The 25018-nt window shown below is 34.9% G+C and overlaps 3 protein-coding genes and 1 long non-coding RNA gene across 5 annotated transcripts in view; 1 reads left to right on the forward strand and 3 right to left on the reverse strand.

Moving 5' to 3' along the window:
• LOC149902007 (phospholipid-transporting ATPase ABCA3-like) overlaps positions 1-1712 on the forward strand; it is a 35451-nt gene extending 33739 nt beyond the window's left edge. For both annotated transcript variants that reach the window (XM_090110622.1, XM_090110624.1), the window contains exons 31-32: positions 840-925; positions 1288-1712. In XM_090110622.1, the coding sequence (XP_089966748.1) occupies positions 840-925; positions 1288-1467 (266 nt within the window). In that variant the 3' untranslated portion in view covers positions 1468-1712. The remainder of the gene's footprint in view (positions 1-839; positions 926-1287) is intronic.
• Positions 1713-4450: 2738 nt separating this feature from the next.
• LOC149902008 (UMP-CMP kinase-like) lies at positions 4451-5814 on the reverse strand. Its single transcript, XM_090111037.1, has one exon. It carries the CDS (start codon positions 5716-5718, stop codon positions 5077-5079), a length of 642 nt encoding a protein of 213 aa, XP_089967163.1. The 5' UTR covers positions 5719-5814; the 3' UTR covers positions 4451-5076.
• A 3151-nt stretch (positions 5815-8965) lies between these two features.
• LOC149902009 (uncharacterized) lies at positions 8966-9951 on the reverse strand. Its single transcript, XR_016457581.1, has 2 exons — positions 9315-9951; positions 8966-9061 (listed from the first exon to the last, which is right to left on the reverse strand). It is a non-coding gene; the product is annotated as an uncharacterized LOC149902009 (long non-coding RNA).
• A 703-nt stretch (positions 9952-10654) lies between these two features.
• Positions 10655-24744, reverse strand: eEF2 (eukaryotic translation elongation factor 2). Its single transcript, XM_090111249.1, has 15 exons — positions 24590-24744; positions 24047-24261; positions 23343-23536; positions 22905-23102; positions 21256-21391; positions 19679-19901; positions 18667-18813; positions 17701-17862; positions 16905-17069; positions 16271-16462; positions 14090-14269; positions 13240-13529; positions 12946-13048; positions 11445-11702; positions 10655-10927 (listed from the first exon to the last, which is right to left on the reverse strand). The coding sequence occupies exons 1-15, from the start codon at positions 24590-24592 to the stop codon at positions 10859-10861; spliced, it is 2535 nt and encodes an 844-aa protein (XP_089967375.1). The 5' UTR covers positions 24593-24744; the 3' UTR covers positions 10655-10858.
• Between the last annotated feature and the right edge of the window lie 274 nt (positions 24745-25018).

The following is a 25018-nucleotide window of genomic DNA, read 5'->3' on the forward strand; positions in this document are numbered from 1 at the left end:
CACGTAGGGAACCATACTTAACACAAACATACATTGATATTTTTGGTTTTATGGCATTCAAATGCTTTATAAATATAAATTTTTAAAGAATAGAAACAAAAAAGAATAGAATAAATTCGATCGCTCTGGCGGGTCACGAGTGGCTGAGTTGGTCAGGCATCCGTCCCGGAATGGCGCGAAAGGATGCGGGTTCGAGTCCCGCCTCGTGATCGAATTTTTTCTATTCTTTATAAATTTATACAAACATACATACACACACGTACCTGTAGTGTGGTTACACTTAATACAAACACATATACAACACACTTAACATAATGTCGGGTGGGTGGGTCCGTGCGTTGGTCTCAGCGGCCGCACTGCGGACATGCGCTGTGCATCAAGCTGGCTCCTGTATGGACGGGGGATGGTGAGTATATACACACATACATATACACACGTAGGGAACCATACTTAAATCCACATATACATACATACTAACACGTAGAGAACACTTAACGCTCATACACTGCACATGAACGATATCTATATCCAAAAACGTATGTTTTACACACAGCAATCCACAGACACACATGAAAATATACACATACACCAAACTTTGTAAACGGTGCGCACCTAAAACTCATACAAGGGTAAAAATACGGCAAAACGCATGGACACACACTTACTCACACTTTACATATCCACATATTTATTTATCTTACATTATAGTTAGTAAATTACAAAACTTGCCTATAATAAGATAAGATAATCGTAAGTATAACACTATGGCAAACAAATAATAACAGTTTAATATCATTTTCTAACAAGAAGAACATTTAAATGTGATATTAAAATTCCAGAGACGGACAGCTCGAAGCCGGACGTACTACAACTGAAGAGAACACTTCAAGAGAAGTTCAACTGCACACTGAAAGATGAGCATAAGGTACTTTTTTATTGTAATTCGAAATAAAAATTTGAGCAGCTAAATAACTAAGTACATACATCATATCGCAACTTTTATCGAAAAAATGAATTAGAAATCTTGTGGTGGTACTACATATCTATACTAATATTATAAAGCTGAAGAATTTGTTTGTTTGTTTGAACGCGCTAATCTCCAGATCTACTGGTCCGATTTTAAAAATTATTTCGGTGTTGGATAGCCCATTTATTAAGAAAGGCATCATCACGCTTAGACCAACAGAAACGGAGACACGCTGGTTTTTCACCAAAGCTAGCGGAGCGCAGCTAGTTTAAAAATTATTAACTTAAACAAATTGATTAATTCCACTACATTTCTTACAGACAATGCTCCACTACCACATAAACGACACGTTACGGTACAGTGAGCTGTTCACAGAATTGGAAGCGCTCAGAGAGCAATATCCCACTCTTCTAGAAGATTACTCCGTCACGGAGACAACCCTGGAAGAAGTGTTCCTATCTTTCGCTAAGGAACAGCACAGTGATGACTCTCCGGCTTAAGAAATCATAGAACTTTCTAGAACAGCACTTTGAATAATTGGAATGTTCTAAAACAGCCTTTCCCAACCTGGGGTCCGCGAGCATATCCTAAGGGTCCGCAGACAAATCAAGAAATTTACGAAAGCCTTAGTGACCAGACTGCATTTTTCAGTTTCAAGATGGAATAATCTGTCAAGTGATGGCTAGGCTATTTCATACAAAATCACTGCATGCATTTAATCAATATGTAAAATAATATAGAATGACCCATGATAAAGTGGCGCTAGGGGTCCCACCTTTGGAAAATGTTGGGAAAGGCTCTTCTAGAATACCACATTTTTCTACATAATGTACTGCTGTTCTGCACTAACACTCCGGGAACAATAACTATAGGACTATTCCGTCCCAAAAACCATCATCTTCGTCTTCTTTGCAAAGGAGCAGCTTAGGAAATCCTGAAAAAGTTCTAGAAGTTTCGAGAATTTTGGTATGAATATGGCTTAGAACTTTTCCGGAATGTTGGTGTTTATCAGTGTTTAAATGTAGATTATGAAACAATTCCAAAACTTTTTATGTTTATATGGCATAGAACTTTCCAGGTAGGTATTTGTGTTTATATGTTATGGATGAAATGTTTGATTATTTCAACTGTTTTTTTGAGGTATACTTTCTAGAAAGTATTGTTAAGTTACTGCAAGTGTTTATTTATTTTGAGGAACCTCAGAAGTATTATGATAAGAATATTTTCTAAAATTTTAATGTTCTACGAGCTATTTACAAAAAAGAGATTTTGTTGGTCTATTGTGTGGTTTTAAATAGTTGAGAACAATATTTTGTTGTTAAAAGCCACAAAAGTCAAAACATTCACAAATTTAATTCGAACATCAATTATCTGTATTTTGTATTTTTACTTTTTGTCATTAAAAATTGAATCTCAGTTATTGTTTATTATTAATTGAAGTGAGTTTAAATTTCCACACAATATATTTTAACTGGAAATCTTGTTGGCAACTATTACGAATTTATTTATTTGAATTTATTAGGTTTATTCATTATTGTATCATATTTATTACGTTTACTATGATGTATGAAAGATATTTTCCAGAATTTTTTGTAAAAATTAAATTCTGTCGAATTCAAAATGAATAACTAAATTTTAACAACACTGCTTTTCTTATATTATAATCGTGTGCCTCTTAATACGTAGGTACATTCGTTTATGGATAAACGTAAATTAATTGTAATTTAATGTTAAAAGTCACTTTAAACTAGCATTTGGTGTTGTGATATTGTACTGGTTGATATTAAATACTATATTTTGTTATTTGTATATAATATATCCTTTTGATGCTAGTAGGGACTATTCTTTTCTAAACTGTATAATATGAACGTAGGTGTGTAGTAATAAAAAAAAGAAAATATTGGTGGCGATTTTCATGGCAGAACTCGATGCTTTTTCTATAGTAAAATATGAAAAAACAAACATTTATATTTTACTTAAATTGTGAATTGTTGAAGGGCGAAAATAAAACCATTACATAATTATGTTCATACCATTTATTTAACTATTTATTATTTTAACTCGGTATTATTTTATACTAAACAGTATTTTTAATACTTCTAATTTTAAGAACAAATTAGAAGAATTACTCGAAAATATACTACATACTTACTAATAAATAAAAATACTTACCTACTAGATATGTAAAACTGGGTCAAAACCGATATAATTACAAATATGCGCCATGGATAACAAATTAATTAATTGAATGTAGGTTTATGATATAGTATAAAGTATAATATATAAATTCCAATTAGTTTTTAATGTTATGATTTTTTCTTATGAATAGAACAACGGTACTGCAAATCACTGAAAAACGAGGCAATTGTGTAGAATATGGAAAAATAGATTTAAGACCTTTCTTTCATTATTTCTCGATTCTACTTCGAATTTAAAAGTGCCTATTTCTGTTAGGGAGATGAAATCTCAGAATAAATGTGTAAAATACATTCTCAAGATATTATTAATTTTGTAACATCCTTGTATGATAATGTAATTCTGGTAAAAAACAAAATTCCGGAATTCCCATTTTACTAAGAAGTCTTTATTTTTAATAAGTTTTGAGGCAGCTTACCCAGAAAGAGAAACTTCATTCCGTATAGCTATGCAACTCTTAATATATAAGTATTTTCCGTTAAGTATTATTTATTTTTTTCTTTTGTACAAAAGCACTTCCCACAGATATTTAAGTGATATGTAATTATGCACCATTTAAAAGCACTGCCATTTATTTACTGACTAGCTATGTATTGTTGCATCTAATAAATTATAGAAAATTACTGTTTATTTTTACCATATACATTTACATTGTAATCAAAATATCTCAGAAGAACTTGTAATTTTTTCCATTTGTTTCCTCAGATCTTGTATAATGAATATGAAAATTTGATAACAGATTGTGATACATTTTACAACAGCATTACAGCTAAGTTAGTTATGATTAAGTAAACAAATTCAGTACCATCACAAATTTTAAGCAGCCATACTTTATTTCATTCATTGTATAACACTATAAATATTATCGAAATTGTATTATTTAAAGATTTTTTTAAGTACTTAAGGCATTGCAGATTTTATAAGTACCTAGTATTATGTACTGAATATTGTACCTAAAATGTAAAGACTGTATTTAATCTGCTTTTAATAAATGTTATATGCTTGTAGTCTGTCGTTTCATTTCCATACCTATATCCTATTTTTACACTCTATGCTTAATATTATAAAGCTGAAGTTTGTTTAAGTGCGCGAATCTCGGGAACTACTGGTCCGATTTGAAAAATTTTTTCAGTGTTAGATAGCCCAGTTATTGAGGAAGGCTATCGGCTATATATCAACACCCTAAGACCAACAGGAGCGAAGCAATGCGGGTAAATCCGCGGAACACAGCTAGTTAACATAGATAACTTTACAAACATTGTCATCATGATAGAAATAAAAGATAAATTGTTCAACATAAATCTTTATTTACATATCATACATGTTGTATAAATTAAAAAATAAAAACAGCAAAAGAAAATTATCAAATAGCAGAATTATAAAACAGTCATATATATAAGTTAACCCCACTTTGCTGATTGAAAATTGTAGAAATTAAAATTGGTATCAATTATACTGATAAGTTTCAATGAAATATTTATCTTGAGTAGTTATCATATTAAATCAAATGATGTCATTCATAAAGACCCAAGTCATGGTACTAAATTGACATTACCTTGGATTATGTTCAATAACTTCTAATCCTATGGCACATATTTAATGAAATAAGTTAGAATGTTACTTATAGGGGCAACACAAATGACCTTTAAACAGACAATGCAATTTAAATGCTATTACAATGAAGGTTATAGACCAGGCAAGAGCCTTCTCAACCTTGCTTAAATACATTCACATTATTACATAAAATTAAGCTCTATCTAAGCTGCATCAGTAAATTCTAATGTAAACCCAATCATTTACATGCCTATTTATATTTCTTTGGAGAAAAAATTAGCTACTATTAATCTATTGTAATTTTAAGATACAATCAAACAATGCCACATATTCTACACATTGACTTACACATAAATTACTTAATTTCTATACTCTGTACAATTAAGTGCATTGAAGCACTTCTTGACATCTTCGAATACTTCCTGTGGGCTCGTTTCCGCATTCACCCTGCGAACTAGACCCTTTTGATCATAATGGTTAATAATTGGCATGGTATCATTCAAATAGGTATTAAATCTCTTCTTCAGACTCTCTAGATTGTCGTCAGAGCGGCCGCTACCAGCGGCTCCTCGTCCCAGACACCTTTCCGTACATAAATCTCGGGAACACTCGAAAAACAATACAAAGAGAAGTTTTGTCTTATCAGACATCACACGCTCCCAACCATCTAAATTGTCTTTATTTCGTGGAAAACCATCAATAAGGAACCGTGTCTTACCAGATTTCGTCATAGCCTTGTGTATTAACGAACACGTAACCTCAACCGGTACGATCTCCCCGTTCCGGATCTTTTCCTCGATCATCTCGCCATATTCTGAACCAGGCCTTTGACGCTCCTCACGCAACAGATCACCAGCAGAAAGGTGCACGAAATCGAATTCCTTCGAAATAAATGTGCACTGTGTGCCCTTGCCGGCTCCAGGAGCACCCAAAACGAAAACAACTTCAGGAACCATCTTTTTAATGTAACTACTCAGCGGACGAAAGAGTCGATCCCACATGAAATGTATACGAAGACTGAATCGAAATATTTTAATTGAATAACTTTATCGCAAAAAACATGCGCGCAATTATGACCTTGGTGTATTCGATTAGATGCTGACATTGACAGATTTTGACATTGTAGCTGTAGGCTGTGCTATTCATACAGATTATTCTGCAACAGCTTCTTAATTTCCTATCTAGCTTCGTACACTGTGTTCGTACATCTTGGTACAAACAATAGAAAGGCATATTGTTTATTGATTTTTAAAGTGAAACTTTTATTACATCGTCTCAAACTTTTTGGTCTGTGTAGCGCATGCCGCGTGTATCGCGGCTGCCGAGTAGGTATACCTACTCGGCAGCCGACCGTCACGCGACATGCGCTACACAAAGCAGTGTTCGGAACCGTTCGAACAGTTTCACTTATACCGTGGTTTCATAAAACCACACAACATTTTTTTATTTTATGCGTTTAATTCCTGGCAAAGCCGGAATGAGTGGTTAATAATTTTATAATTAAGTATCGGCTAGTTGTTAATACTCAACCCATTGAGCCCCGAACGGCCCGATCGGTCCACGACACAATAGATTTTCTATTGTGTCTGTGATTCCGGGGCATGAGTTATTACTTATTACATACCATAGACTGTCTCTGTGTCTTTCTATATTTTATGTAAATCTTGTGTGTGCAATAAAAAAACTATCTATCTATCTCTTATCTACTTCTTATCTATCTAGTTTTGACTTTCCTACGGTTATATTGTGGTTCTATTAAATGTATAGATACTAAGCTAGATTGCACCATGTTACTTTAGCAATATGAAACAGTAAAGTAACGGTAAGAGAAAATGAGTTGCGCCAATTGACAATTCACAATTTTAATTTTAACACTAACTATAACCGCTTGTTTCGTCGGTTAAAGCTATTGTTAACGTTAAAAACTGTCAGAAGCACCAAATATAAAAAGAGATGCGATTTGAATTGAGACCTTGATAACTTTATACTAAAAAAAATTAGATAAAAATACGATGATGTTCGCTGTCACTGTAAGACACCGTTACTGTTAAATTTGACTTTGATTTTAACTATAGGATTTCGTGTATAGATCAACACTAGATTGTCCAAATAATAACAAGACTTCAAAATTAAACGTGTTGAATTGACTAATTTGGTTGTTCACTAAGAAATTGTAACCAGCTTATAATTCACAATCTTAGATCATTAAGTAATGGATGGAGCACGCTGGCAAATGTTCTAACTAAACTTTCTGCCGATTTTGGTGCGGGGAGGGTAACTCACACTTTGAAAAACAATCACACATTCACAAAAATAATTTGTGTCTTTACAAACTCAAACTAATACAAAATTGGCAGACTAGCATGTTTTTGCACACATACATCGATTACACAGAAAAATCTCTGTACATATACGTAATAATACAATCGCTCTAAAGGGATGTAACCATATCGATATTACAAAAATAATAATTTTGTTGAAATTAAAAATAACATTAATATTATATTCATAAAAAATACTACATAGGTCATTTTTAACGTTTTCATCATTATTATATGCATACGAAAAAACAATAAAACGCCATTTTATTTGTATTTGAATATGTATTTATTCAACACATCACATATGACATATTATATTCAATAAAATAAATATCGGTACAGAAATTTTTATTGAAGTGAATTCTTCTTTAGCGGCGTTGGGTATAAAATCTTAAACTCGCGTCAGGTGACGACAGACTTTTTTTTAGCCCTTATATTCCATGCGTAAGACGGATACCATTCCAAAATATCAAACATGCTGAACGTTAATAATCAAGTTTTCACTTCTGCCGGCACTCCCGGAGTGCAACCTGTCTTTTTTTTGAAGTGAAAACTTCTTTAGCGGCGTTGGGTATAAAATCTTAAACTCGCGTCAGGACACGTGACCTGATCGAAAAAGCGTAAGACGAATGGATATCAAACATGCTCAACGTTAATAATCAAGTTTTCACTTCTCCCGGCACTCCCGGAGTGCAACCCGTCTTTTTTTATTTCTGTACCAAGGTGTCGCTACAGATATAATAAAAATTGTAATTCGATTTTTTGTAAATCTGAAATATACGCAATATTAATACATACATATAAACAAATTACATAATAGAAAGGTTACAAGATTAACATTACAAAAAAAATGGCTAAGTGCGAGTCGGACTCGCGCACGAAGGGTTCCGTACGATTAAAATGTTCTGCCAGTTAAAAGTAGCCGAGCGTAAATTTTAATAAATATATACAAGATTTACAAAATAAACATTATACTCCTTTTTATGCAGTTGTGTAAAATTGTAATATAATAAAGATTAATTCTCATCTCATTTCAAATTATACTTAGAAAAATATTTTTTTATCGACGTTCAAGTTAAAAGCAGTCCGTCACTAAGAAAGTCGTAAAAATTTACGACCTTTTCAGCGACGATTTTTTAAATTCAACTCTATCATTAAGTTCATAAAGATTAAATTTGAATTTCTCTTCAAGATAGTCTCGCTACATCAGTTTATAGTCTCGTGGGGAGTGCGGTTCAATATCGCGTTCTAAATTCAACTTTATCGCTTAGTTCATAAAGATTAAATTTGTATATTTTTTCTTCAAGATAGTCTCGCTACATCACTTTATAGTCTCGTGGGGAATGCAGTTCAATATCGCGTTTTAAATTCAACTTTATCTCTTAGTTCATAAAGATTAAATTTGTATATTTTCTTTCCATGATAGTCTCGTGAAGCCGCATCAATGATCGAGTAAACACATGACTCGATTATTTGTCTTGATCATATCGCTAAACGATACATCGACGATTATTAGAAATTGCATTTAATTAGAAATGTACGTTAAAAAAATAAAAAAATATACACAAATGAAAGGTTATTCCATCTTTTTTAATATTCGACATGTTTGAATTGCTTCTGCAAGACATGACAGTGCAAAACGGCATTTTTAGCGGAGCACTCGCAGACGTCCTTTCGATGTTTTACGAATACGCAGAGTGTTCGTAATCGATTACGCAAGTAGTTTTTATGAAAGCATAAGATTTTTCAATTCGAATAATCTTATACCTCGGCAAAAGGGGAAACGCCTGCGTGTGTTATCCATTACTTAATGATCTAAGTTCACAATCCATTTTATTAAAATATATTGATAAGATTTATAATATGTATGAAGGATTAATTAAGCGATTTCCGCCTCAACATTGAATAAAAATAAAACCACTGTAGATTAAGGAAAAATATTTCTTTTATTTCTTTAAAAATCCATTGAATTTTTGTAGGTCCTGTAAGTTGTAGGTCGCGTTCTCGTCCTGTTCACGTACATCTGTAAGAAAAAATACAAAAATTAATATCAGAAAATATCCTCCCTTCCCCTATAGCTATAATTACTTATAAAAAAATCAGAAATTTGTAAAGTATTTCCTCAATGAAATTCAGAACAGGTCTGTGATTAATCATCATTTAAGTATCGGCTAGATAGACAAAACAGCTATATCAGTTAAAAATTTAATTGCTTGTATGTATATTGTACTGGTGAAATAATGTTTTTTTTATTATTATAAATTAAATATACATACCATATTTATTCGAGAGTTTCAACACTGCAGAAGGCGATGGTTTAGTTGTAACACAATCTAGAAAAGAAAAAGATGTTTAAAAATCTGTCTCATTTCACAATATTTTTAAATTTTATTTTGCAAATTCAGTCCTGTTGAGCTTTGAAACTGTCATTGTTAATCGAGATCAAAGTTATCATCATATTTTTTTCTTATCATATAATTTACTTAGTTATTGAAGTTTTTATAACATAAACTTCTTTTTCAGGTTTTCGAAATCAAAATCAATTTAACTTTATAATGTGTAACAATGGTTGATTTATTTCAGTTTAGATTCTTTTGTCTGCTAAATAAATACATACTGTTAAGATAAAATTTAAATTAAGGCAGGATGTTATTCCTAATTTAACAGTAATACAGAATATTCAATAGTTAATCTTACATTTCATGCATTAGTTTCTTCTTTCTTCATATTATAATAATTTCAAGGGAAATGTCCCCATTCTTATTATTTGGAATTATCCCGATTCTGTAACAAAATAAATAAACTCATTAACAAATTGTCCATTACAAAAATCTATAAGGACTTAAAAACAAAATACTTCAGTCCTGTTGAGCTTATGTAACCATCACGCTGATATCTGGCATAGGTTTGTCATCATAGAAACAATTTAAGATGTATAAATTCTATTTTATAATAATAATTAACTATTATAAGTCATAATCCCTACTAATCCCTTCTATCCCTACGAATATTATAAATGCGAAAGTAACTCTGTCTGTCTGTCTGTTACGCTTTCCCGCTTAAACCTCTCGACCGATTTTGATGAAATTTGGCACAGACAATCTTTTGACCCTGAGAAAGAACATAGGCTACCTTTTATTGCGAAATATGTAACAAAAGTCAAAACTCACCTTATAAATTTCGAGACCAAGATTTGTGTATCATTTGTATATCATATCCAATAATGTTGTACCTAAAACAAAATAAAATTATTATTAGTATGTGTATCATATTTTACAGGTAAGAAATAACATGTTTTTCAAAGTAATCAGGAAAAATATTATAGTTGTCCTCATTTATATCAGAACAGGTCTGTGTTTTGATCATCATTTTAAAGTTTAACAATCATTGCATTTATAAAATAAATTATGTTTGTTCTATTAATATTGATAAAAAAAATTACTCGAGTATAAAAATACAAATCATACTTACATTGAACAAACTGGCCACTAGCATCTGCAAATAAAAAAAAAATAATTAAAATCAAATCAACCCTCAAATCATACACCATTCCAACAAATTAAAACTCACCTTGTCAACTCCAAGACACATACATAAGATAAATGAAACACACCGGTACAATAGAAAAATTATAATTTAAAAATTAATTACAGTATAATAATGGTGTCCAGGTGTTCGGTCCTACATAACAGTATGGGTATATTATACTCGGTTAGATATCACATGTTCGCGCGGTCGTGGAAACAAAACGTTAGCGTGAGGCGCTCATAATGGTACATATGTTACAGTATTGATATTATTTGATATTTAGCTACGGCGTTTACAATTTGTCCAAGTATGACGTTAAGTCTGGCAGACCCTCCTTGAGTCCTTTCCTTTTCCTTGTTTCCTGCAAGTAAACATTGAATATTTAGTTGAGGATTATAAGCTATAGTTAATAACAAGGACGAAATAATTATGTTCTTTTCCTTATGAATTTACTGAATAAGATTTCTAAACATAGAAATAAGACATTAATATATTTTTATTTATATTTGTATCGTGTTGTCCGTAGCATGCAGTCCTGGGACATAAGGATAGCGGTCCTGTGCAGCGTTTGGAACAACTCGAGCTGCTCTGCTTCCGGCTGAGCCGCAGCCCTCACGGCGGGAGAGAGCTCGCGCTAAGGCACGGCGCGGGAGCCGGAAGGGGAACAATAAAAGAAATATGTTCTTTAAAATACATAATTTAATCAAGCACACCTTAATTATTTGTGTCAATTATTAAATTATAATGGAATAAAGTTATGCAGCGTCATTACAAACATCATTTTAAATCATCCAAACAAGAATAAACTCAACTCTATATTACATGTGTGTATCAATAGCGTCAAATGAGACCACAACTGTACATTAAATTGTACGTACCTGCACTACAGCGTACGGCTTGGAGCCAGCCTCGCACGGGTCACCCGGCAGCACCTGCCAGTGGTCGAACACGCACTGCGGGAAGGCCTGGCCGCCCGTGTTGGAGCGCAGGTCGGCCGTGAAGCCGAACGACTCGTTGACCGGCAAGTAGGCCTTCACCACGAACATGGGCGTGCCCGCCACTTGGGTCTCCTCGAACACGTGCCCGCGCCGTCTGTTCAGCACGCCGTAGATACCGCCCACCGCCACCTCGGGACACTGGCGCACACAATATGTTATGAAGTTATACTTACTTAATTGTACTTAATTAAAGTTAAAAGTTTTTACACCATGATATGTAGAAGAGCAGTGGTGGCTCAGTGGTGAGACCTCGGACTTCGAATCGATAAGTCCGGGGTTCGAGACCGGGCGAGCGCGCAGGAAATAAATTGATTTTTCAATTTATCTGTGCATGTTGTAACATCACCACTGCTCGAACGGTGAAGGAAAACATCGTGAGGAAACCGACATGTCGAAGAATCAAAAGTTCGACGATATGTGTCATCCGCCAACCCGCACTTGGCCAGCGTGGTGGATTATGGCCTGTACCCTCATAGGAGGCCCGTGTCCCAGCAGTGGGAACGTATATGGGCTGATGATGATAATGTAGTTTAGAATGACGCTCAAAAGACACTAAATATGTACTACAATGTCATGAATATTATATTTTTCTAAACATTCACCAAAAGATTGCATCTAATAAACACTAAGATATTTAATCAATATACAAGCCAAAATCAATATGAAATTCAATGCAAAATTAAGTTATCTAGTGTTGTAGAGTAGATGCTGTGTTTACTACGTTCTTTTGAGCAAAAAAATATACTGTGAAGTACATACACTGTAATTATGTTGAATGAGAGCAACAATTATTGAATTAATCAAGCTAATTCAAATTCTAATTGGGGTAACCCTAAACCATGCTCTACAATGGATTGCCAATTTCGTATTTGTTATAATTTGGTGTGACTGTTAGCTCCCCTATTCAGGCAAGGATAAGGTGGGTCGATGCCAAAACAAAGAACTGTTGCTGTGCCACGCGTCGGAAGGGCTGAAGGGCTCAGTGCGGCCCGCCAGCTTAGGAAACACGTGGGGCATACAAACATGCGTGTAATGGGTACATTCATTTATTATTGAGGTATTGGAACATTCACTTGGGTACAAGGTACGGGTACATTCACTTGGGTACAAGGTACGGGTACATTCATTTGGGGTACCGAGGTATGGGTACATTCGCTTAGGGCATTGTGGTATGGGTACATTCGTGAATGGTTATTTGTTTTTAAGGTTACTGAACATTGAGGTATTTCAAAAAAGCATTATAAAATATGGACAAAATCTAACATGATCTGCTTGAAATTTATAATTTCACTTCTAGCAAATCTTCTTGCTTTCAAGTTATCAATTTCAAAAGGTTTTTAAGGTTTCATCATATATTTCTTATCATATCACATTCACATACCTGGATTTCACACAAATATACGGGCTCCATAAGCCTGGGCGCGGCTGTCAACAGACACGCGTACAGACATCTCCTGGTTGTTGGAATGATTTGACCGCCACCTCTGTTCACAACAAATATAATATTTTAGTTTCTAATACAATTAAAATCAATATTTGTACTAAGTAACCCTATACCACAATTACTTTTTGACAATTATTGTCATTCATGTTTTAAGTTTTAACCTTTTAACTAAGCAGCTAAGTTTTCAAAGCTTTTAACTAAGCAACTAAGTTTTTATTACGCGCAACCCACCTGTGGATAGCGTCAGTGTGGAGGGTGACATCATAGATGTTAAAGCGCACTCCTCTCAAGTTCTCCTCAGCCATGACTCCCTCCTTGGCGGCCCATTGGAAACCAGCGACCACAGAGTCCTTGATCTCGTTCAGGTACTGCACTCCCTTGGTGCAGTCGACCAAAATGTTAGGGCCGGTGCCTTCGGGACCGAAGCACCAGATCTTACGGGCTTCGGTCACGTCGTACTCGTACTTCTCGCCAAGGTAACGGGCACGGGTCTTGAAGTCGTCACGTGGGTTCACTTTACCCTGTTGATGTGGAGGAATTAAATATTTTAGTGTAACTTTATAGTATTCAAGTCTATATGGACAGTTTCGTATTAAACGTGCGGAGAAATTAATGTGTGTTACATAAGCCTAAGATGTTTAATCTTCTTTAAACTGAAATTTAAGGTAGAAAAATTTGTTTCGTGTTGTCCGTAGCATGCAGTCATGGGACATAAGGATAGCGGTCCTGTGCAGCGTTTGGAACAACTCGAGCTGCTCTGCTTCCGGCTGAGCCGCAGCCCTCACGGCGGGAGAGAGCTCGCGCTAAGGCACGGCGCGGGAGCCGGAAGGGTAGTTTAAAAAGTACTTTATTCCATAGACATAAACTAAGCACTGATGCATTTTCTTTAACATTTTTGAATGTAATGTAAATAAGCTAGTTTCTACCAATGTATAGAGAACTTAATAGTTAATTACATTTTCAATTTTGAATGTCATATGACGATCTAAATTTTTATATTCCTAGATAAAGAACACTTCACTACGAAAAATACTTGATATTCCTATTTCCTACTATCAAGTAAATTTTAAAAGAAACTCACGTCATCAATGTCTTCAGCCAGACCGTCAGGCATGGGGCAGGCCTTCATGAACAGCCTGTTGTGCTTGTTGGGCGACTTGGACAGGCACATCTGGTTCGACTCTTCAGCGACTGTTTCACGGTACGACACTACCGGGTCGGATTTCTTGATTGGAATGCATGCATGGTCCTCCTCCAAGTCCTAAAAACATAAATAATAAGTTTATTTGTAGAATATTATTGGGATTTAGTGATAAGGGCCGATTTTTCAATGTTTGGATAAAACTTATCCGTCCAATAAAGTATTAGAGCGTATACGCACTATGCGGGTAGCCGTCCGGCTGACCGCAAGCACAATTATGTACGTAATATTCATTTCTATGCGCACTGTGCGGTCTGCGGTAGCCGCATCGCAGTGCGCATAGAAATGAATATTACGTACATAATTGTGCTTGCGGTCAGCCGGACGGCTACCCGCAATGCGGCTACCCGCATAGTGCGTATACGCTCTTACTTACACGTTAATATTAAAATGTCAAGTAAACTGTCAAATATGGGCAATTAGAATACGTTTTTAAAATGGTAGTTTTATATATTATTCGACGAATAAGTTTTATCCAAGCATTGAAAAATCGGCCCTAATTCAAATTCAGGTAATGGCAACATCTAATGTGAGTAAAAGTAAATTGCAAGTCAATAGTAAAAAGATATTAGGCAGTGTTCAGTCAGTAAATCAACTGTACATATTGTTTTATTTTATGAAGATGTAACTGAACATTAAATATCTGAACAAAGTAATTACACTTTAAAAAAATAAAACTGGAGTTCTACTACTGATCAATAATGAAATATTTAAATGGGATAGCTATAAGAAAGATTGTTCTGAAAATCTAATTTGTTTCTAAAACAATGTTAAGCCAATACAAAAACTGCTTTTACAAAAATTCCATGAAATTTATTGTGTATGTGTCGTGGCCATATCGTAGATTTGCTTATTTCATGAAATGGCCAATTTAGTTTGGCCAGATCGTTAAATCGTTAACGCTTCACGATTTGGTCATCCACATTTGGCCAGATCGACGATCTGGCCAAATGTGGATGACCAAACCTGGATAGCCATTTCACGAAATGCGACCATTTTTGTTTCTTTTTTAAAAAGCGATTCGCTTCTGGCACTCGCCGGCCACAGTATTACCATCCTACAGTATGGCGACGAATGTACTTGTGCAGAGAAACGGAGGGGAACTGGCGGGGGGTCGGGCGACGCGGGCCGCTTAATGCAATCACGCTGAGTTTGCATTAACTATCGCGAAAGGATGACGCAGTCATATTTTTTGTGTAATAATTTTATTATACATAGGTACTTACATATTCTATTATGACGCGCAAAAACTGTTCCGTTTACGGATGTAAATCTACATTGAAATCCCAGAAGGAAACAATATTTCAGAAAGATTGTATTAATTGTATCTGTTGAATTAAAATCAAAGCTATGTATATGTTGTCCTCATTATTTTCTAATCAGATTGTACATCCCAATGCGAATGCATTACTTAGTTAAATGGTATAATATACAAATAAGAACATCCAAAAATAAAGTGTCCACGTAAATAATATTTAGCAGTGCAATATCTGTAATTATATATTTATGAACAAATAATTACATCAGATTTAATAATCGCAATTATTTTGAATGTACATATGAATAAATGATTTCATCATAATATTAATAATCAAAATTGTTTTATTTCCCATTTGTTGCAACCCTAGCGTATTTTCGTGTGGCAGCGTAAGTACCTATGCTGGCGGCGGCATCGCGCGACATCAAAGGCGATTCCTTACTGTAGGAAATAATATTGTAATACTGTGCGCCGGCCGCTGCCGCGGCACGCTCGCTTTGCTCGCTCGGCTCGTGCGTTGTTTATTAAAGTCTAACCTAACTGTTTTCTATTAAAAAAACCATTCGCTTCTGGTATTCGCCGGCGCTACCGCGGCACTAACTTAAATGACAATAAACGAGTTCTTAAAATATTCCGAATTTTTTAATGTTTTATGGACTCTAAGATATTATATACGATCTGGCCAAATGTCGATGACCAAATCGTGAAACGTTGACGATTTAACGATCTGATCAAACTATGTTGGCCATTTCATGAAATGAGCAAATCTACGATATGGCCACGACATATGCACAACAGTTTACCTTGAGACAGATCTCAAGATGCAGCTCCCCAGCGCCGGCGACGATGTGCTCGCCCGACTCCTCGTTGATGCACTGCACCATGGGGTCCGACTTGGCCAGTCGCTTGAGCCCCTCCACCAGCTTGGGCAGGTCGGCGGGGTTCTTGGGCTCCACGGCCACGCGCACTACAGGCGACACGCTGAACTTCATCACCTGTTGAAACAATCCTCTTGTTAAGCCTTGTTTCTACTTGAGCATGCTCAGGCGAATGAGCGACTCATTTGGCCGAGCCGCTCAAGTGGAGACGCCTGAGCACGCGCGGAATGAGCGGCTCGGCCAAATGAGCCGCTCATTCGCCTGAGCATGCTCAAGTGGAAACAAAGCTTAAGTGTTTATTTCAATTCTAAATTTTATAAATAGCTTGATATAGTAACTAACTGAATAATTCAATGTATAGCCGCGTAAACAGTTACGCGTATGTATAAAATATCTCATGGTAAGTTGCTGTTTTTTTATTGTTATAAATTTATTTATTTAGAATGCATTATGTATTGTATATTTAATATGTACTAATAACTACATATTTCAAATAAAAAATTGTACATTCAAATTAATCTTGTAAGGTCATTATTATTGACCACTTCAATCTACATACCTTCATGTTGTGTGCGTTCTTGTAGGTGGTAATTGTTCCGGTCTTGACGAGGAACTGGTCGACACCAACCAGACCGCAGATGTTACCAGAGGGCACATCCTCAATGGCCTCAACATAACGTCCCATCATGAGGATGGTACGCTGGATGGTCTTCTCGTACACATCCTGTCAAAATTTATAATATTATAATATGTAACTCATATTAAAAGTAGGATCCTACTTGGTCCAAGCAGGATTGGGAAATTTATCATTGATCAATCTTAAGGCAGCCGTACACGGACTGCTCGAGAGGTCGGTCGTTGACTGCTCGAGTCGACGGTGTACGGCCGCTCTAAGTGTCTAATAATAGAATACAAAGTGATAATATTTGTGATTGTGTTGTGTTTAAAAAAAATGTTTCGTGTTGTCCGTAGCATGCAGTCCTGGGACATAAGGATAGCGGTCCTGTGCAGCGTTTGGAACAACTCGAGCTGCTCTGCTTCCGGCTGAGCCGCAGCCCTCACGGCGGGAGAGAGCTCGCGCTAAGGCACGGCGCGGGAGCCGGAAGCGGAACAATAAATGAAATATGTTCTTTAAAATAATTTAATCAAATACCTTAATTATTTGTGGAAAAAGAATTACAAATGTGCTGATAATGGAAAAAGAATTACAAATGTGATGCATTAAGATTTTAAATTTGTTATGTACCTAAACTCAATATTTAAATAATAAAATCGAGACAAATACATTCCCATTCAAGCAATATGTAGTTTTCATAAAAGTATACTTTGCTTTTTAATAGTTTAAACAATATTACCTCCTTCTTTCCTGGCTGGAAGTTGGGTCCCATGATGCGGGCCTTCTGTCCAGTGATGACCTTGCCGGAGAACACACGACCGAACGCGTAGAAACGTCCCTTGTCAGAGGTCGGCACCATCTTGCTCACGTACATCATGAGGGGCGCTTCGGGGTCGCAGTTCTGTGTTAACATTATTATTTAGTTGAGTTTGAGTTAATGTGTAATATATAAACTCAAACTCAAACATTTATTTATTCAATTAGACTTCTTCTAGACTTTTGAAACGTCATTACATATTTTTAACATTTACCACCGATTCGGAAAGCAGTATCTATGGAGAAGAACCGGCAAGAAACTCCATAGTTGCTCTTTTAAATCATGTCAGTTTTACAATTTAATTTAACATCATATATATAGCACCATAAAATAAATATATAAGACTGGTTGTTCACTGAAGTTAAGTATAAACTGTAAAATAATTGTGAAGCAATAACTATTAATAAGAATTGGAAATAAATGTTTCAATCAATTTTGGGATCATATGCTATGAGAGCTTATGACCAATTCCAGAAAGAAATGCTGTAAGTCCTCTTTGACACCCAGAAAGTTATTGAATAGACAACTGGCAACACTTGGGACTAATTGTATTACAATCATTTAACTTCAACAACCTATATTTATTTATATTTACCTAATTATTCTTTTGTCATTCTTCTACAAACAAGGCTATATTTTAATAACTTGATACAACAACATTCAAATATCTAAGTTTTTTTTTAAATATTTTTGAAGTGAAACTTCTTTATCGGGGTTGGACAAAAATTTAGTGTAACATTTTTGCGTTACGCCGTACGCGTGACATTTTTGCGTTACGCCGTACGCGTGACATTTTTGCGTTACGCCATACTCGTGACATTTTTAAGGTCATAAAGAAGTTTCACTTCATAAGTGTGTACACGCATACATTTTTTAATTTCCACATACCTTGATACCAATAGCGGCCTCATCATCATGGGGTCCCTCATACAACATCTCCATACGGTACTTCTGCGCCACCACGGGCGATGGCAAGTGGATGGCGATCATCTGCAGCAGAGCCTCTCCGGCCGGCAACCAGCTACGCATGACAACCTGTATGAAATACAATTCAAATCTATACTAATATTATAAAGCTGAAGAGTTTGTTTGTTTGAACGCACTAATCTCGGTAACTACTGGTCCGATTTGAAAAATTATTTCGGTGTTAGATAGCCCATTTATCGAGGAAGGTTATAGGTTATATTTCATCACGCTACGGTCAACAGGAGTGGAGCCACGGGGGTGAAACCGCGCGGAGCAGCTAGTTTAAATATATAAAAAGACGCGATTTTATTAGTGTTAAGGTTAAGTTATAAAAGCCATTGATATTAAAAAAGAGTGTGTGCCGTGCACACGTGTCAGAAGGGAAACTTCTTTGACAAGATTCAAAGATCGTCGTTTACTCCATGACGTGACGGTTATTACCATGACGCGACCGTTTACAGTTTACTCTCAACGCGCAAAATTATTGTAGAAAAACTATTATTATGTTGGTGGAAAAATGTATCAATCAATTTTGGGGTCATAAACCATAAGAGCTTATGGCCAATTCCAGAAAGAAAAATGCTGTAAGTCCTCTTTGACGCCCAGAAGTTTATAAAGTACACAACTGGCAACACTTGGGACTATGTTATCATGTTCACAAAATGAATACTAAATCAATGTTTATCTTTCCTCGCAATGCTTAAATGAAATTTCAACATTAATAGTATTAACAAGTGTTCTAATAAAATCTTTTACTAATAATACAGCCAGTGTAATTTATATCAAAGTGGAAACAACTCAATAGCATACTTCACAAATAAATAGATATATCCTGTTTTTCTGTAATGATACAAGAAATATATGACAATTTTTTATCTATCACTTAACAAAAATACTATTTACTAAATAATATTATCAAATAGTGAAAACTGACCTTGAGGAGGGCTTTGCCGTCCTTGTCGGCATCTTCGTGCTTGATGGTGACACCAATCTTCTTGAGGAGAGAGTCGATCTCCTCCTTGCGGAAGTTCATGATGGCGTCAAACACCTTGTAGATGGGGTCAAGCACATACATACAGAAGGAACGCTTGTTCTCATTGTCCTTTTGCTTGGCCCACTTCTTGGTCTGGGGGTTGAAGAAGTTCTCTCCCCATAGTCTGGTGGCAATAGATTGCATTTAATTATGGGATGTCATAGTCAAATGTTTTGGGCATGACTATGTTATAACTTTTTCCGTAATTATTAATATCGTATATTCATATCGTGTTGCGTTATAAAAAATTCACTAAAAAATTAATTAAAAAGGTAATAAAGTATAGAGGACACTAAATTCGACTAAAGATAAATTTTAATACTTTCCATGTTTGTAACGGTAATTTACAAAAATATGTTCGATAAATGCATGTATCTAAGTTTTCGTTGCAAAATGCCCACAGGGACACCTTACCAATCTGAACAAAGAGTTAATGTCCGTCCTTGTCTGCCACTGGTGTATAGCATTAAAATCTTTACCCAGTATCAATTGGGACGAATATTCATGTACAATTAAAATTAATTTCGAATTATTATTCGATTTATATCGAATTAATATTTTTAATTGTAAATCAAAATGTTATCAACTATTCTATTCATATTTATCAAAACCTAAGAGTGATGTATCATGTTTTATTAACGTATTCAAAATCAAATATCATCATTTATCAACCGAAATTGCCTTCGTCATAGTAGCGTTATTCAAAGTTATATGACGTCAAGCAAAATGTCCTACGTCATCGTAGCTAAGAACTAATCTAGACCGCCCCGACGCCACCTACGCAAGCAACCTTTACGTGAATGAGCTAAAAATAGGTAAAGGTCAGACTATTATTGATAAGCTCTCTATTCTTGGACGTAAATTAAATTTATCTAAGAAGTGTTTTCATCTGTATCAGAAAGAAAGAAAGAAAATGTTTATTTAATGTCAGATAGCCTCACAAGAATTGTGCGAAAACAATTTTAAATGAATATAATACATAATATACTTTTGGAAGGGTTATCTAAAATATTGCAATAAGCGCAACGAATGCAGCTAGTTGCATAACATAACGCGCCCCAAAGTATTGATCTCTTGCAGAGCTGGCATGTCTGAGTGCACCCGTTTTCTCACATCTAGGTATTGAGGTCAACAGACTGTCGCCGTTATGCACTACTGTACGATCGAATGACTGCGACGAAATAGGAAAATTGCAACAAATTAATCTTATTGCAAGAATTATATTATAAGTATGTGTAATGTAGCTTTAAAAAACACGAAAAACCTAGTGCTGAAATTAGCGCTGTTTTTTTTTTCCTTACTATCGTCCTGTCGTGATAACGTGATAATATGTAAGATAGATATAATGTATTGCGACATATATACAAAATCATTTTTCTGCAATATAACCGTTTTAAACAAGTAAAAATCAATGCAGTTGGCAAAATCTTACCTTATCAAACCTAAGAAAATTCATACATTTAAATATTAAATCTCACCTGTTCATAAGCTTGACAAGATCAATCTTGAACTTGTCGGCGTACATCTCAGAGAACTGTTTGAGCGTGAAAGCCCAGCCGTGGAGACCGGACCCGAAACCGACGGAACCCTTGCTGGGATCCACGCGGACCTCACCTATGATAATTAGTCGCTATTTTATTTATCTTTATCCACATATTATTATAAATGGGAGTGTTAGGGAATAGAGTGTGTTTTGCGAACGATGCGATTTCATGGTATTACTTTTCTCTGTATTGCCGATGGCAATATGCTTACTACCTACCTTTTTTTCATTATAATTTATTCAGTTGGAAATAATATTGTAGACTTATAACTGGTAATTTCATGCTTCAATACAATATATCGTCACGGAATTGTGATCGTGAAGATTATTAATAATTAATAAAGTATAATATGTTTAGAATTTAATCTCAAATTATTTGACGTATTTCAATTTAATATTGAATATGAAAATATTTAATAAAAAAAACACGCATCATCCATCGTTGTTACATTTTACAATATCAAGCTTCACACGTGAACGTTATCGCTTTCACGGCGGTGAAAGATGAACACGTGGCAGTGTGTTCAAATTATTTACGAAAATTCGAAATACATTTTTATGTTTTTGAATTGACCTTTATTTAGAAAGTAAGCATTATGAAAAGTCTAAATACTAATTAATTACCATTGCACTATTTAATGATAATAATTACGTAAAAATTAACATGTTATTCAACACGTGACTCTCGGCCGTAACGACTTTTCTCAATGTCAGGTCAATGACTTCAACATTCGGCTGTAAGTCAGCCATATAAAGATTTATTAAGAACTAGCGGTCCGCCCCGGCTTCGCCCGCGTTTTCAAAGAAAAACCCGTTCCCGTAGGATTTCCGGGATAAAACCTATCCTATGTCCTTTCTCGGGTATCAAAATATCTCTATACCAAATTTCATGCAAATTGGTTCAGTAGTTAAGGCGTGATTGAGTAACAGACAGACAGACAGAGTTACTTTCGCATTTATAATATTAGTATGGATGACTGACTGACTTCTACAATTCAATCATTTTTTTAAGTTACAAAAAGAATAAAAGTGAGAATGTTATAGCATTTTGATTATTTATACTGATAAAATCCTACCATTCTTTATGCACATGCTTTATCTCATGATTACTTATCTGTTTGTAATTTTATACAAAATTATGAAAGAAATGCAAATTCATAATGAATTATTATGTCCATTGTATTATATAAAGAAAGCTTTCATAAGTTTGCTATTATTATTATTATGAAAAATAAATGGCAAGTCATTCTCAAAGAAAAATCATTTACATGCCCTTGAAAGTTTTATGATACCATAATCTTTTATAGAAGACAAAAAATACTTATTGTTCTCAAGGAGGAGACATCATTACTTGTGTATTGAAGGATCAAAGAATTAAATTTTAGCTCTATTTAGTACATATTTAAAATGTGTATATCTATAAATTCTCAATAATGTACATAATTTTATCACCAAAAAATGGCTTGTAACTCTTAAATCTAAAAATAAGTATATGTAGTTTTACTTACACTAGAATAAGTACTACTAACAATATATGGGCAATGCTGCCTGATACAAATAAATAAATAAATAAAAATATCATACCCATGGGACCACCATCGTCGTTATAGGTGGCGATAATAACGTTAACATTTTCAACAATACGCTGGAAGGTCTGGTAGAGCTCCTCGGCCTCCAACTGCAACTCGAGCAGGGCGCGGTCCATCTTGTTCATGAACAGAATGGGCTTGATGCGCTCAGCAATCGCTTGACGGAGCACAGTCTCAGTCTGTACGCACACACCTACGGAACAAAGCCTGATTGAATTTAAACTGCTTTTTTTTAACTACTTGAGTGGCACTATACTTCACATTTTTATGATGTCATTATTACTCATTATAGTAAACTAGTGGTCCGCCCCGGCTTCGGCTTAAGTAGTTAAGGCGTGATTGAGTAACAGACAGACAGACAAAGTTACTTTCGCATTTATAATATTAGTATGGATTTTAGATATTAATCAAGTAGAAATAAAATCAGACTAACCAGATACACAGTCTACTACGACCAAGGCACCGTCAGTGACTCTGAGGGCAGCTGTCACTTCAGACGAGAAGTCAACGTGTCCGGGCGAGTCAATCAAGTTGATCAAGAAACCCTTTTCAGTCTTCTCGCGTTGGTCTGGGTTTGTAATGAACACCAAGTCTTTCTCTTCCAGCTCGAAGTACATGGAAATAGCGCTGTGGACAAATACTATTGTTCAGTTTCGGTATTTTGCAGAAAAATTTTCTTCATTGTGAAAATAGTCATCAGATGGCCGTTCTGAAGAATCCTCAAGGAATTTCGGATTTAAATGGTAAGAACAATCATCATGTAAGTATTAATTTACTTTACCAATCACTACATAACTGGTGAAAGGTAATTTGGAAAACAGCAAAAATGTTTGCTTTTAGTAGAAATTAAATACTGCAAAAATATTTATTTGTAAATTAATACGGAAATATTTAAATAAATTTGATTACATTACCTAACAATAATAATAAAAAACATTGTTTCGAGTGCATGGTGCAATCTTGCCGAGTTCGATATTGTGCAAGATTTGCGAAATTACGAGCGAAAAAATAATAAACATCCGTAAACACCATGTGTAATAACCTCCAAAATTACATACAAAGAACCATGGGGGTGTTCGTGAAGTTATAGGTTATGGAGAAAGTGCAGCCATATTGCATAAAGAAAGTGCAACTTACGTGGATTTGATGGTGATACATCTGTCTTGCTCGTCTTTCCTGGTGTCCGTGAAACGTGTCTCTCCGGCTCTCGCACCAGCGATGATACCGGCTTTTGACACCAGCGAGTCTGTGAGTGTGGACTTGCCGTGGTCGACGTGGGCAATGACGGACATGTTGCGGATATTCCGCTTCTTGTCCATCATCCCACGGATTTCGTCTACTGTGAAATTCACCTGCACAGAAAAGACCACTTAACATCTTGGACGACATTTCTCTCAAAAAGCAACTACTAGAATTAATTCTCACGGGCACACTGATTTTCTAATAATCGGAACATTGTAGAGCACTTTAAAATAAGAATTTAAAGGCTCCTTTAGGTTTTCTCACAACACTATCACTGAGACACTTTGAAAACGTCATCCAAGTACAAAGAAGATCGACGTGATTGAACTAAGTTTTTAACTTTATTTTTCACAAAATACACAAAAATATAGACGCGAAGCATTAGCACGAATAATCCGCTGCACTTTTTTAATCACTATTGTGATTTTCCGTACTCACCATATTGGATGGTTTTTGATTTTCCTTTCAAATAAATAAACTACCATACGCCAACAATGGCGTACGCTTGAAAAAGAACCCTTTTCCACTTCGTAGGCCGGATGTGCCCACTAGTCGTCAAATGTGGCATGAACCAGAGACAAAAATGTAGATGTGTTACCAGTTTCGTTTTGCCAATGTCAGTACAAACAAAGGTAAAATGATCAAAAATAAGAATATTAATTATTTTAAATTATTACTTATATGTATATAAATATTTTGTTTCCATTGTTTTCCTTAAATTCATACATTACATTATATTTATTGAGCTATTAATGTATAACAATTTTTATTTCTCTGGTTATTATTTTTTAAAATAATTTGGAAAATCCAAAAGTGCACGCCTCATAATTTTTTTTTAATAAATATTTATTAATTATTATTTTTGTT

This window comes from Colias eurytheme, chromosome 16 (assembly GCF_061535395.1).
Source record: "Colias eurytheme isolate Ceu_HAF_F1 chromosome 16, ilColEury1 Martin Lab GWU primary, whole genome shotgun sequence".
Lineage (NCBI taxonomy): Eukaryota > Metazoa > Arthropoda > Insecta > Lepidoptera > Pieridae > Colias > Colias eurytheme.